The sequence below is a fragment of the Geotrypetes seraphini genome, chromosome 3 (assembly GCF_902459505.1).
Source record: "Geotrypetes seraphini chromosome 3, aGeoSer1.1, whole genome shotgun sequence".
Classification (NCBI taxonomy): Eukaryota; Metazoa; Chordata; class Amphibia; order Gymnophiona; family Dermophiidae; genus Geotrypetes; species Geotrypetes seraphini.
Window position 1 is genome coordinate 88,952,445 of NC_047086.1, and position 15,070 is coordinate 88,967,514.

The 15,070-nt window shown below is 42.0% G+C and overlaps 1 protein-coding gene across 1 annotated transcript in view; it reads left to right on the top strand.

Moving 5' to 3' along the window:
* TAF1B (TATA-box binding protein associated factor, RNA polymerase I subunit B) overlaps nt 1–15,070 on the top strand; it is a 193,458-nt gene that overhangs the window by 135,979 nt on the left and 42,409 nt on the right. The window contains exons 10-11 of the mRNA XM_033937405.1: nt 8,018–8,195; nt 11,266–11,312. Of these exons, the coding sequence (XP_033793296.1) occupies nt 8,018–8,195; nt 11,266–11,312 (225 nt within the window). The remainder of the gene's footprint in view (nt 1–8,017; nt 8,196–11,265; nt 11,313–15,070) is intronic.

Here is a 15,070-nt window from a genome sequence, read left to right on the forward strand (position 1 = left end):
CAACTTATTTTATCTTGTCGATGGTAAAAATCCTGGGAATCTATTTTGATCTTAAACTTTCTTTTGATTTTCACATTAATTCCCTAGTTAGGAAATCTTATTTCATACTCTGGAAACTAAGAACAATTAAGTCATACGTCAACTTTTTCTCATTTAGATTGCTGGTTCAATCTCTTGTTCTCAATACATTGAATTATTGTAATGTGCTCTATTTTTCGATATCCAAGAAAAATTTTAAAAGGTTGCAGATTATGCAGAATACTGCTGTGCATTTGATTTTTGGACTGAAAAGATCCGATCACTTGACGCAGTATTACCATAAACTGCACTGGTTGCCAATTTAAAAGCACATTAAAATGCTACCTGTACAAAGATGCATTTGAGTCATAGATAGGATAATTTATCTAACATTAATCCCAGGCTCAAATACCTAATTTTAACTAGACCTTATTTATAGGTCACAACCTCTCCTATCCTCTTTTTAGGCTTAGCCATATTTTATTTTTTTATTTTTTTTTTAAATCTTCATTTCCCTCCTAATGTTGTTTTTTTTCCCTTAAATGTATTTTTACTTTCCTTAAAGATTGTAGTTCACCCCTCTTCCCTTTTGTATCGCTAATTACTTATGTACATACATTGTATGTTTAATTGTACAAATTGTTTTATTTTGTCTCCCAATTTTAAATTGTAATACGCATAGAAATATTTGATATTGCATGTACAACAAACTTCTAATAAACTTGAAACTTGAATAGGGGCAAGAGTGATCTTTAAGTTCAGCTGTATATGTTTCAAGGCTTTCAGTGGGTTATTACCCAGTTATCTCATGGATCATTTTAATGTTGCCAATAGAAAACATCTATGTGATCTTCGGATCTTTGACTTTCCTTCTGTAAAAGAATGTGTGTATAAACATTTCTTTAGTAAGATCTTAGTGTATCAGGCAGCATTTCGGGATAAACAAGTTAGTATGTATCTTTCTATCTCTACTTTTTATCTGGCATTTAGAAAATCTATGACGACTGATCTATTTGTCAAATATTTTGATTAATTAACTGTGCTTATACCGTGTACACTTGTATTTTAATTTCTGTTAACCACACAGAACCGTGAGGTAGCTGCGGTATATAAGAAATTTTGTTATGTTATGTTATTTTATGCTCAATAGAGCTTACAATCTAGTCAATGAACAAACAGGACAAGTAGAGGGTTTCTTAGGCGGGCATGCGTGCTTTACAAGTGAGTAGGGTTAGGAGTTTTTAAGCAACCTTGAAGAAGTGGGCTTTTAGCCTGGCTTTGAATATTACCAGGGAAAGAGCTTGATTCAGGCAGTTTGTTCCACGCATGTGATGCAGCAAGAGAAAAGGAATGTAGTCTAGAGTTGGCAGTAGAGGAGAAGAGTACAGATAAAAGGGGCTTGCCTGTTTAACGGAGTTTACATGGAGGAGTGTAGGGAGAGATAAGAGAGGAGGGATACTGAAGAGCTGCATACACTTGTTAGTCAATAAGAGGAGTTTGAACTATATGCAGAAATGGATAGGGAGCCAATGAAGTGACTTGAGGAGATGGGTAATGTGAGTAGAGTGCCTGGCAGAATATAAGTTGTGCATCAGGAATTTGAACAGATTGAAGGGGAGATAGTTACTTGGGAGAAATGCGAGAACAAGTTGCAGTAGTCTAGGTGAGAGGTGATAAAGGTTTTGGTAGTGTGCTCAGAGAGGAAGAGAGAAACTACAGGTTTTGGCGATCTGTTGGATTTGTGCAGAGAAAGAGAGAAAGGAGTCAAAGATGACCCTGAGGTTGCGAGCTGACAAGACAGGGAAGATGAGTGTTATCCACTGAGAGAGAGAGTGGGAGGGGGGGAGAGAGGTGGGTATAGGCAGAAGGAATAAGTAGCTCAGTCTTGGCCATATTCAGTTTTAAGTGGCAGTGGGACATCCAGGCAGCAATGTCGAACAGGCAGGCTGAGATTTAGACCTGTATCCTGTAGAGCAGTGTGTCACAAACTTTCTGGCCGGAAGTGCGTGGTCGTCGATGCGCTGATGTCACGCGCATGCATCATATCCACACATGCGCGGAGGCCCATCTGGCCGCTGCGGTGGAGGGATCTAGGAGGAGGGGAGGTACGGTGAGACGCTAGCAAGGAAGAGAGTCATCAGTGCTGGCTGACTGCCTACAAGATGTGCCTCTCGCTGCAAGAGGCTTGTCCTGAAGGCAGTCAGCCGGTGCAGATGACTCTCCTTGCCAGTGTGTTGCGGCACACCTGAAATCTCAGGAGGCACACAGTTTGCTATACACTGCTGTAGAGATTTCATATGTGGAGAGAGAGATCTGGGGTGTGGGGGGAGTCACCATAGAGGTGATATTGAAAACCATGGAAGGAAATCAGGGCGCCAAGGGAATGAGTATAGATGGAGAAAAGAAGAGGTCCAAGGACAAAACCTTGGAGTATACCAACTGATAGTGGAATAGCAGTGGAAGAGGATCTACCACTGCATACACTAAAGGTGTGATGTGAGAGATAAGAAGAGAGCTCTGACATCCAAATGAGGACAACATATCAAGGAAAAGGTTGTGGTCTGCAGTGTCAAAAGCAGTGGAGAGATCAAGATGGATGAGGATAAAGTAGAGGCCTTTGGATCTGGCCAAGAATAGGCCATTGGAGACTTTAGTAAGGGCAGTTTCCATATCATGTAGGGGGCGAAAACCTGAATGGAATGGGTCAAGAATAGTTAGGGCTGAAAGAACATTAAGGCAAAGGTGGTGAACAGCATGTTCTAGTACAGGGGTGCCCACACTTTTTGGGCTTGCGAGCTACTTTTAAAATGACCAAGTCAAAATGATCTACCAACAATAAAAAATTTTTAAAACCCCCACAAAGCACACTGAAAGGCAGAGAAAATGTTAATTATCATTCATATTCCGGGTTTTTTTCAAAGAGGTCAAGGCAGATGACTCTATGCAATGTCATCTCAATAACAACCATACAAAAATAGACAAATATAGCCCCTCCCTTTTTACTAAACCACATAGCAGTTTTTAGCGCAGGGAGTTGCGCTGAATGCCCCTGCGCTGCTCTCGACGCTCATAGGCTCCCTGCGCTAAAAACCGCTATTGTGGTTTAGTAAAAGGGAGTCATAGTGCAAAATATAGACAGCAGATATAAATTCTCAAAACAGACACATTTTGATCACTAAATTGAAAATAAAATCATTTTTCCTACTTTTGTTTGATGATTTAATGAGTCTCTGGTTGCACTTTCTTCTTCTGACTTCTTCTCACTTCACTCTGGCTGCACTTCTTCTGACATCTTCTGATTTCAGCCCACTCCTTCTTTCAGCCTCCTATATGCTTTCTCTCTTCCATACCTCATTCTCTCCCCCAACTTTTTCTTTCTTTCTCCCTGCCTCCTATTCTTTCTTTCTCTCTCTCTCTCTCTCCATGCCCATTTTCTTTCTCCCTGCTTGCCCCCTTTGTTTCTTTCTCCCTGCCCTCCCCCAAGCCACTAGGTTTGCCGTCGCCACCGGGGAACAGGCCTCCAAGCCACCGCCCCCCAAGCTCTGCATGCAGAAGCCTTGCACTGACCAGCATTCTGCTCCCCTTCAATTCTGATGTCGGAGAGGAAGTTCCGGGCCAGCCAGGCAGCGATTGGCTGGCCCAGAAATTCCTCTCCGATGTAAGAATTGATGTCGGGGAGAGCAATGCTGGTCAGCGTTAGGCTTCTGCAGGCCCAAATCTCTGGATCCCCAGGGCCGAGGAAAAGAAAAGAAAAAAAGCCAGTCTTCCATGAGAGCCGTTCCAGTCTCTTTTTAGCACGACACTCAACTTCCCATTTTCAGGCTCAAGACGTCAGAGCAGCAGCAGCAGCTCCGGCATTTTTGTGCAGAGCACCTCCTGCTCCCGACCGCCTTTCTCCAGTCTGGCTTGTCAATTCCGCCAGAGGCAGCCGGCGCTCAGCTCTCAAGGGTCGTGACTTCCCTAGACCTCCCTCCCGCCTTCTCCCGAAGGAAGTGATATCATCCCCCAGTCGGAAGACGGGTTCTGGCAGTCGGGCAGGAAGGGCGCAGCAAGAATGGGGAACCTTGGGGAGATTCCGGTGGGGAACCTTGGGGAGAGGAAGGCTGATCGGCCGGCCGATTGGAACGGCAACACGAGATCGACTGGCGTTGCCTTCCCGATCGACCGGTCGATCGCGATCGACGTGTTGGGCACCCCTGTTCTAGTAGCTTGAATAATAAGAGGAGGAGGGAGATGGGGTGATAGTTGGAAGGACAGGTAGGGTCTAGTGAAAATTTTTTAAGGAATGGTGTAATTATGGCATGTTTGAAGTATCAGGGATAGTTGCAGTGGACAGTGATAGGTTGAGGATATGACAGATGGAAGGGAGAGAGAGTGCTGAGTAGATGGGTGGGAATCAGATCAGAGAAGTAGGTAGTAAGCTTGGAGGAGGAAAGAAAATGTTTAGTTTCCTCTTCAGTGCTTTCAGGAAAGGCAACAGTGGTTGAGGGAAGGTTGACAGAGTGGGCTGGGGGAGGGAGAGGTGGAAGTGGCTTGGTTGAGAACTCGAGGTTAATCTTGTGAACCTTGTTATGGAAGTACTCAGCCATAGTATGGGGGAAGAATGATGGAAGGGTTGGAGGTGAAGGCACTTGGAGTAGATAGTTCTGTGTGACAGATGGTGAGGGTTGGAGCTGAGAGAGTTAGTCAAAAGGATGTAGTAGCCTTGTTTTGTTTGCTCTGAATAACTTCATTGACAGATTTCCAACCCCCCCCCCCCCCCCATTCCATCTCTAAGGAAGGCCAAGGAATAACAACCAGTAGGTAAGATATTCCAATGGGAGCTTTTCTTCCCCTTAGCAAATCCTCACTCAGCATCTGTTCAGAAGAAGGAGCAGTTGAGGTTTTTCTCACTTAAGTGTTTTATCTGAACATATATTGATAGAGCAGAATCTAATATCCCTAGAACTTTTGATGTTTTATCCACTGCCAAGCAAAATTAATCTGGACAAGTATTGTTTACATTCATGCTATACCAGAGAGCTTAAGTCTTTTTTGTATTTAATTTAATTTTACAAGAAAAAGGCCAGTGTTTCATTTTCTCCATGCAGTAATTGATCTGGGAAAAAGTTATACCTCAAGATTGATCCTAATCACACCCTCCACTTGTCACAAGTTACCTATGATACCCGAATATCCATATTTTCTGTAACAGCCCCTACATTATGGAATGCCCTCCTGTCATATCTTTGCCACGAAACCTCTCTAGACAAATTCAAATCCAGCCTCAACAACACAGTTATTTTACAGCCTGCAACATTGAACTGCTTATGCTAACTCCCTGCCCTCTTTCCTCATGTTATTCCCCCCCCCCGTTGTTTTCTTTCCTATTGTGATATCGTAGTTCCCTCTTCCCTTTATCATTTTGTCTCACTGTGTCCTTCTTAATCTCCTCTTTATTTTTATTCATTTTTGTTTTGTTCTTATTGATTTCATAAGCCCCCTTTGTTTTTTAATTGTACACTGCCCAACCGTACACTCTCTATAAATTAATGATTTAATTTAAATTGTCATTTTTCTTAGATATTCTGGGCCAGAAACCCAGAGCTCTGGCCGGTACTGTGTTTAGGTTCCATCTACTGGAATGTGTGTGATTAGAGCAGCAGGCTGTGAACCAGAGAGACCAGGATTCCGACTCGGGACACTCCTTGTAGCCTTGGGCAAGACACTTAACCCTCTGTTGCCTCAGACAGGGAAATACTTATTATACCTAAATGTAACTTGCTTGGAAAAGCATGAGCTAAATGCTATAATAAATAAAAGTATGTGTGTGTATATGATGTGCACATAAGTAAATGAGATGAGAAAGGGCACATTAGGATCATAGGAATGTCTAACTTAATATTGGGACAGTATATTGAAATATTTCTCAACATTTGACTCTAGTGTAATCTGCTGCTATGAGTTCTTGAATTTCTTGCTAAACCAGAAATACGAAAATTTGGGGTTTCACCTTTGTGATAAAACTATAATTAGCTTCAAGTTGTACAAGTTTTCTGTAGTTTTACATTTGTTTCCTTGAAAACACCATATAAAAATAAGAATTTGCCATTTCATGAATTAAATCAAATTATTCACCTTGAAATATTTTTATATGGTGCCTATATATATAATATAATGATTCATTTAAAAATTTTTGTTTGCAATAAATTTTAGCTTGCAGCATCTTGCCTTTTCTAATGCTGGGCCTCTTAACTTTTTAGAGACTTTAAAATATAGTAAGAATGAAATTAAAAGTAGGAAATGTATATCTTTTGTGAGTTACGGCAGGTCTGAATCTTTCTCTCCTCAGCCTGGAATGTGTCAATTAACTTATTACTTGATACGCTAGTCCCTTATCAGTCTCGTACAATCACAGCTAAAAAAGGTAAAAATCCATGGTATACTGCCGAAATAGCCCTACTGAAAAAAACAAATGCGTGGATTAGAAAGAAAATGGTGTAAACATAAAACTCTACTAATCTAAATAAATACAAATCACATGTACAATACTACAAAAACAAAATTAACAAAGCAAAAAAAAAACCATATTACTCAAATCGTATCTCAAAAACACTTCAGCATTATATGCTATTGTTAAATCTCTTTCTGCGGACAATAAGAAAAAACAATCTCACGCATTAAAAGATAACTCTATCTGATCACAAATTAGCAGATTACTTCATTGGTAAAATTCAAAAAATAAGATCAATTCTTCCTCAGCAAACTACTACTATAACTTTTCTCAACAGTGAAGTAACAACAAACCTTCCATGCTCGCGTTTTTCTATTCCATCACTTGCTGATATCCAACACACAATAATGTCTGTGAATCTTAAAAGTTCGTCATCCGATACTATACCTCCTCGAATCCTAAATCGATTCTTTTCTATTTTCGGTACTTTAATTCATGATCTGGTTAAAACCTGTTTGTCCACGGCCACAGCACCTAAAGCTTGGAAGGAAGCCACCGTTTATCCAATTATCAACCATCACTAACTTGCTAGCAATGATCTGGCTGGTTTATGGAGAAGCTGTATACTGCTGGTTCTAACCCAGCTACTTCAGGGATTGTGGTGTCAATAGGTCATGCTTTGTCTACCCCCAGTGTTTTCCTTATTACCTTGCTGGATAGTACCCAGCTCTCACTAAACATTGACCCCCCCCCCATGGGTTTCTAAGGAGCTCTAACCTTGTTGGATTTAAACTAGTTACCATACCCCATGGTCTATGGTGCTGCAAGGATGTGCTTCCTTTATCTACTCCTTGTTTTCTTATCACCTCTACCTTGAGTTTGTTATTGAAGATGCGAAGAATGGGTCGTTTCAATATAGCAGTTTCCAACCTTGTTCCTATCACTGTCTAGCAGGGCCATAAGGACCAAGATGTTAGACAACAACCTCACTAGTTTTGCTAGTAGCTCAGATTATTCTAAAGTTTGGTGGTAAGACATGGTTGGGAGAGGCTGCATTAAGGGGGTAATTTAATAACTGGGTGCCTAGGTTATTAAGGCAGGAAGGTGCTGATATTTAGCCCCTTTTATAAAGACAGGTAGGCACTTGTGTCTTTATACTTGCACAAATGCTGCAGAAGTTTCACCTAAATTTAAAGCACACAAATCACAATTGCCAAAACTCTGCCCCTTTGCGTGTCTGCTGACTTGCATTCTGCATAGTTTTAAGTATGACCTAATTTTATAAGAACGTATTTATATGCATAGATCGCCATAAATGCAGCAAAACTGATGATAAAAACTGATTTGGGCAGACTGGATGTTTGTTTATTGAAAACGTAGTTTACCGCCTGTTCTGACCTGCAGTTCTGGGTGGTGTACAGTCTTAAAAACAATAATATGAAAAGAACTCCATTGTATAAATAGAAAAGTGAACTTCAAACACACATTTTCTAACATTTCTTTCCCAGGATAACTCACTAGTTGCTTCATGCAATCTATAAAACAAATTTTATTCTTTCTTGATAGATGAGTTACATAACTGGACTTGCAGAGTGGTAAAGAAGACTGGACTTGGAGATGTGGCCTTTCTGACACTTGACCCCATTGCTAAGAACAAAAGGATGGTCAGATATGAAGTTCAGGCTGCAGCATTCATTGTAGTTGTGCTGAAATTATTGTTTTTGTTAGATGACAAATATGAATGGTGAGTGTATATGTACCTAACTTCATTCATATCCATCCTCTTTTTCCTTTTGACTAATTGAATAATCTATCTCGATACGCATAAAAGTAAATGAATAGTATAAGCACTCATTATATTTCACTGAAACGATACATGATGAAACCAAGCCTATCCGCTAAATGGATGATAATGGGTGCCAAAAAGTTAGGCACCAAAATACAGTGCACTGTGTACAAATTCTATAATGGCATCTGGACACCCAGCATAAGTCGGCATTTACACATCAATGTTTAGGTGCTCCCACTCATGCCATATCTATGGCAAGGGTAAATACATGCACCTAAATGTGGGATTTTAGCATGTAAATGACAATGTCTTATAACCTAAGTGTGCAATTATTTGATACTGTATATTTGTCCCACCCACATGTCTTCCTCCCCCACCCCGAGAATGTATGCATGCAATTACAGTGCTCCCCCGGTCATTTGCGGTCGGCGATTCACAGTCCCAGTCATTTGCAGTATTGTCCGACCGCGAATGACCGGGCAGGAGAGAGCAGCTAGAGAGGCAGGAGAGAGCAGCCGGAGCACTGACGAGTGAAGGAAATCACTCGCGGTATGCTCCGACCGCCTCTTTCTGCATTAAAGTCAGACCTCAGCAATCAGGAGCTGTTGTTTTGGAACAGATTTGGCATGGGGCAATCACAACTAAGCGTAGGATCAGAATGAGAGAGGGTGTTGGAGAACAAAGTGGAGTGATTGGGGAGGACTGGATTGGTGATATTCAGTGCTGGCACTGCAAAGCTAAGCAACAAAAGATCTCTCCAATCTGGCTATTTAGCTATGCTAGCACTTATACAATATAGCCTGGCCCAAATAAGTGTCAATTCCTCCTCAACTCCTTCCCCAGACTGGCCCTCTACTATTCAGATTTATTACATTACATTACATTACATTAGGGATTTCTATTCCGCCTGTGCCTTGTGGTTCTAGGCGGATTACATTATGGAAGATATCTGGGCAGTTCCAGTAGAATTACATTTCAGGATAGGAGTATATTACAGTAACAGTAAAGAGTTATGATACTTCAAGTTCACAGAAGATAATACTTATCACAGAAGTTATTACATATAACAGAAGATAATGCATTTTGCAGAGGTAATACATGGCAACTCGATCGTTTAAATCGGGTGTAATGTAGAAGAGTTACAGTACATTTTAGGTCACAGACAAAGAGATAGTATAGATGGGTGTTTCCGAAGTCATTGGTTGGGAACTCATTGGGTGGTGGTTAGAGTGATGGGAGATATTTTTTGAACAGTAGTGTTTTTATTTCTTTGCGGAACTCTTTTATGTCTGTTGTTTTGGTCAGTAATTTTGAGATGTCAGAGTCTATTTTAGCTGCCTGTGTCCCCAGGAGGTTGTCGTAGAGTTTCTTACGACAAGTACCGTTGAGTGGTGGATAGGTGAAAAGGTTCTGTATTCTCCTTCTTCTTGGTGGGTGGTAGTGATGAAAACGATTAATTAGGTAACTGGGTGCCGTGCCATGGGTTACTTTGAAAATGAGACAGTAGAGTTTGAATTGTGTTCTTGCTTTTATTGGTAGCCAGTGAGATTCTAGGTATGCATTGGTAATGTGGTCGTATTTGCTGAGTGAGTATATGAGTCTGAGGGCTGTGTTCTGGATGGTCTGTAGTTTTTTTATTGTGTTGGTCGGGCAAGGTAGGTAGAGGCTGTTGCAATAGTCGACAATACTTAGCACAAGGGATTGGACAATGATCCTGAATTGGTCTTTGTTAAAGAATTTCCTGATTTTTCTTAAATTTCGCATTGTGAAGAATGCTTTTTGGGTGACCTTTAGGATTTGTGTTTGCATTGTGCAGCATCTGTCTAAATGTATTCCTAGGATTTTGAGGGAGTTCTGTATAGGGTACTTGATTGAGTTTACTTCCAGTTCTGTTAGGGATGGTTTTTTGTCCTTCTCTAGTAATAAGAATTTGGTTTTGTCAGAGTTCAGCTTCAACTTGTGATCTGTCATCCATTTATCCACTGTTTCTAATGTAGTTTTCAGGCGTTCTGTGGAGATTGGGTTGTTTATGTCGAATGGAAGGAGGATGGTTATGTCGTCTGCGTAGCTGAAAGAAGTAATATTTTGGGTGTCTAGGGTGGTGCCTAGGGAGGATATGAATAGGTTGAAAAGTGTGGGAGAGAGGGGAGAGCCTTGTGGTACTCCACATGGATTGGACCATGGTTCAGATAGAATGTCTTTAGATTTGACTCTGTATGTTCTAGTTTTAAGGAAGCCTTGGAACCAGTTATGAACTTTACCTGAAATTCCTATTGCGTCTAGTTTTTGGAGAAGAATGGAGTGGTCCACTAGATCGAATGCAGCTGAGAGATCAAATTGGATGATTAGCAGTCTGTTTCCTTGGCTGAGGTGACTTCGAGCTATTTATGTTGTGTGGTTAGAGCCAATGTGGCACTGGCTGGTTAAATGGCACTGAATACTGTCATCTAGCCTGCTCTTGGTTTAAGTGGGCAAGAGCCTTTCCTGCCTTCTTAAACCACAGTGAATATTGACCTTAAACTGCACTCATTAAGGGCCAGATGTACTAAAGGGCCATAAACTGTACTCATTAAGGGCCAGATGTACTAAAGGCCCTTTGAGTCTATGATCATCTTTATTTGATATATCTCTGAAAGAACTTACTATCTCAGCAGATTACAATGATTGAATATTCTTTGGAGAAGACTATCAAGAAAAGAACTACAAATTCAATAATAAAAAGGAAAGGAAACAGTCAATACACCTATCACGCAGGAGAGCAAAGTGATAGAGAACTACATCATAGGGTACAGACTCGGTGCTCCAACATGGACCCCCCAATCTGTGGGATAAATGTTTTGTGCATCTGACTCTTATGAGGGGTTAATTTCATGCTATCTTTATTGCTGGGTTTAGTAGAGTTATAGAGACTTTCAGGATGAGTTAGCAGTTGTTTATAGTTAATGCAATTTGTAGCCATAGAAATAGAACATGAAACTCATTTAATTCCGAATATTTAATCTATGTGATACAAATGTTTTTACAGGGTGTTGTCAAGCTCGGTTGCAAAAAGAAAGAGAGAGAAAAAACAAGGTACTGAAATTTAACAATTACTCTTGCATCCCTTTAAATTTCTCTAACATTTCTTTTGAAGTTTGTATGTCAGGGGTTTATGGTCTAGTCAACAGGTGTCAAACACAAGGCCCGTGGACTGAGTCCAGCCCGCCTGGCTGTTTATGCAGCCCGCAGTGCAATGCAGCATTTTCCTCATTGATGCCCCCAGGAGTTTTACCTTCTGGCCAGCTCCCTCCTCCTCCCTGTTGCAGTCATTTGTGCACAAAGCCGCGCGTGGTGGCTCCTCACGCATCCCAGGCCTCATCCAGAAGCCTTCCCTCTGACATTGCAATGTCAGAGAGAAGGCTTTCAGTTCAGGCGCAGGAGCCGGCACCCGCTGCATTGTGCACGGAAACGAAAGCGGTAGTAAGGGCGAGGGAGCCAGCCAGAAGGTAAACACCCACCAGAGGGCGGCACCTAGTTGAGGCACAGAATGGATGGAGAGAGAGGGGCATATTGGGACTCAAGAAAGAGGGAGCACAAACTTCAGACAAATGATAGAAAGAAGGAGGGAGGAGGCATGAACTTGGGACAAAGAATGAAGGGAAGGAGAGAGAGGAGCATGAGCTATAGAATGGAAGAATGGAGAGAATGAGGGAAAGAGATGCTGAGGTGAGGGAGGGAATAGAAAGGGAGAATTGGGTGTCTGAGAGAGAGAAAGAGATGGTGCACATGTGGAGATGAAGAAAGAGGAGAATTGTTGGTCAGAGAGGGAGGGAGAATTATTGTACATGGTGGTGAGAGAGGAGTGAGGTAGAGATGCATGGGGAAGAGAGAGATGTCAGACCACGGAAATGAAGGAGGGGAGAGAGAGATGCCAGACCGCAGAGAGGAGAGAGATGTTAGATCTCGGGAAGAGAGTGAGAGAGATGCCAGGCTATGGGAAAGAGAGGAGAAAGATGGCAGACGATGTGAGGGGGGAAGGAGGAAGACAGAGTTGTCTGACTATGGGAGAGGGATAAGATGGTGCACAGGGATGGAGGAGAAGGGAGACAGTGGGAGGAGATGGTGAATAGCAATGGGTGCGGCAGGGAAGAGATAAGAAGAAATTCTTCTTATGGATAGATGGGAATAGGGGAGAAGAAAGAGGGAGGAGATAGTACACTTGGATAGATGGTAAGGGAAAACATGGAAAAGTAGATAGATTCTGAGAAGAAAGCAGAAAAATGGAAGAAAATTGAATGTTAAAAGTTAATGCTAAAGATGGATGTATGGCAGAAAGTGAAGGAGAGAAAAACAGCAAATGCATAAGGTGGCCCTGGATACACAGTTAAGAGCACAGACAGAAGGAAGTGCAATCAGAGACTGGGAAAAGATGGTTTGAAAAACAAAATCACCAGACAACAAAGGTGGGGGAAATGATTCTATTTTCAATTTAGTGATTGAATTGTGTCAATTTTGAGAATTTACATCTGCTGTCTATATTTTGCACTGTTCAGGAAGAGATGCATTTGTTTCTTTTTCTCTGGGAGTTGTACTGCATGCAGAGTCTTGAATCTTAGGGTTTCATTTGTATATATTAGTACTTTAAGGCCTAGATTTACTAAATTCACCGTTGTTGGGCGATCCATGGCTGAGTCTTGCCGAGCGACTGATTCACAACAGCTTCAGCATGCAAATGACGCATGCCCTAGAGCGATCCCACGGATCTCTGTAGAGCGATCGAGACGCATGCGCAGATCATCTTTGTTGGTTGTAGATGCAATTTGTGCATGTGCTAGCTCTTAGCACAAGCAAGGTCAAAGGGGGGAGCAGTGGCTGCAGTTTAGCTGGCCCTATGTGTAGACATTAGAATCATTTCAATTTGGCCTAGGTGCAAGCAGATTATATGGAACAGAACACGCTTGCAGCCAGATTGTGGAACAGAACGTGCTTTTAACCCATAGGTTAAAACCACAGGCTCGCACTGCACTGTGCTTTTTGCAGAATATTTCAGGGCAGGAGAGTCGGCAGGGACAAACTGGGATTTCAGGGCGGCAGAGAGAAGGAGAGTCGGCAAGGACAGTGCACCGATCGCACATGCGCGAGCCATGCAGACAGATGGGGGCGTTCCTCCGATCGCCCCCATCTGCATATTTTTGTTTCCTGAATTGGTCGGACCTGCACGGATCCGGCCCGATCGGGCAGGTTAGTGAATCCTAGCCATAGTGTTGTATCCAGGTTTGATAAAACAAACTTTGAACATTAATCTAGGCAAACATATCCTTGTGATGTACAAAGTGATTTCTGTTTTTGTTAAGCTAGGTGTGCTTTCAGATAAGGGTCAAATTAACTGATGTTCATATCTCTTTTTAATGTTAATTCTTCTTGATCTACTATCTTAAGAAAGTATAGCAGAGGGATAATATGGTTTGGCAGCCTATCAGCCATTGAACAGAATTGACCGTCAAGACTGTTTTGCCAGTTTCAAATCATTTCTGTTAGTGTTTTAAGCAAAGTGCTTAGTAAATTGCAAAGGCTCAAAATGAAATTTATATGAAATATCTGCTCAGTCTAAGAGCCCCAACTTTTCAGCTGAAAATTCATCTGAATTTAGAAGCTTAAAAGTTATGAGGGCAATTCTATAAGTAAGTACATTTAGTAGATGCATAGGGGCATGTATATTGGAGGGTTCATAGACAACGGCGCGAAAGACAAAAGCGCGCGCCGACAATTGAGCGCAGTGCGCGCCGCTGTAAATGACAGTTTTTAGGGGCTCCGACGGGGGGTTTTGTTGGGGAACCCCCCCCCCAGTTTACTTAATAGACATCGCGCCGGCGTTATGGGGGGGTTTGGGGGATTGTAACCCTCCACATTTTATTGTAAACTGAACTTTTTCCCTAAAAACAGAGAAAAAGTGAAGTTTTCAGTAAAATGTGGGGGGTTACAACCCCCCACACCCCCCACAACGCCCCCACAACGCAGCGCGATGTCTATTAAGTAAAGTGGGAGGGTTCCCCCCACGCCCCCCTGTCGGAGCGCTAAAAACAGTAATTTAGAGTGGCGCGGTGGCACGCGCTGCGCTCAATTGTCTGGGCGCGCCTTTGTCGTGACACCATATTGGAGAGCTCCCATTTACTCACCATTAGATAGAGTGTGAGCCCACCGACACAGATAGGGAAAAATACTTGAGTACCTGAATGTGAACCACTTAGGCTATAAGTGGTATATAAATACTGAAATAAAGAAATACAATTCTGTAAGTTACACATGCCCTTACTGAATTTATGTGCCATTAGTTAAGCGGGGTCAAAGGTTGATGTAACTACTGGTATGTAATTGTTAGGTGCCCTGATGGCAGGTTACGCTAGAATTCTATAACAGCATTCTGACTGAGAATTTCAGTCCAGCATGCAGATCTGCCCTATTTTTTGGCCCTCTTGCAGGATTGCAGGAGGGTTTGGACAAGGTCCTAACCCTTAATTTGCTCAAGGTAAGGTGGCGGCAATTTCCTGCTTCAGGGAAAAGGTGAGAGATGAGTTGCTGAGTTCCCATGCTTATATTGTTCACTTCCTCAGAAGAGTTAAGTACATTTGGCTTCCTATGCACTCCATGATTCCATAGTGGGATCTCAATTCAAAATTGAAAGCGCTCTCCAGGCCATTCTTTCAGCGCTTGGAACAGACGTCTGCTAGAGATCCCTCCTAGAATACAGTTTTCTTGGCAGCTATCTGTTCCATTAGGTGCATCTTGGAGCTAAAGGCTTTTTCTTGCAGAGATCCCTTTTATTTTTTTGTCTGTCTTGGAGAATTATTTCT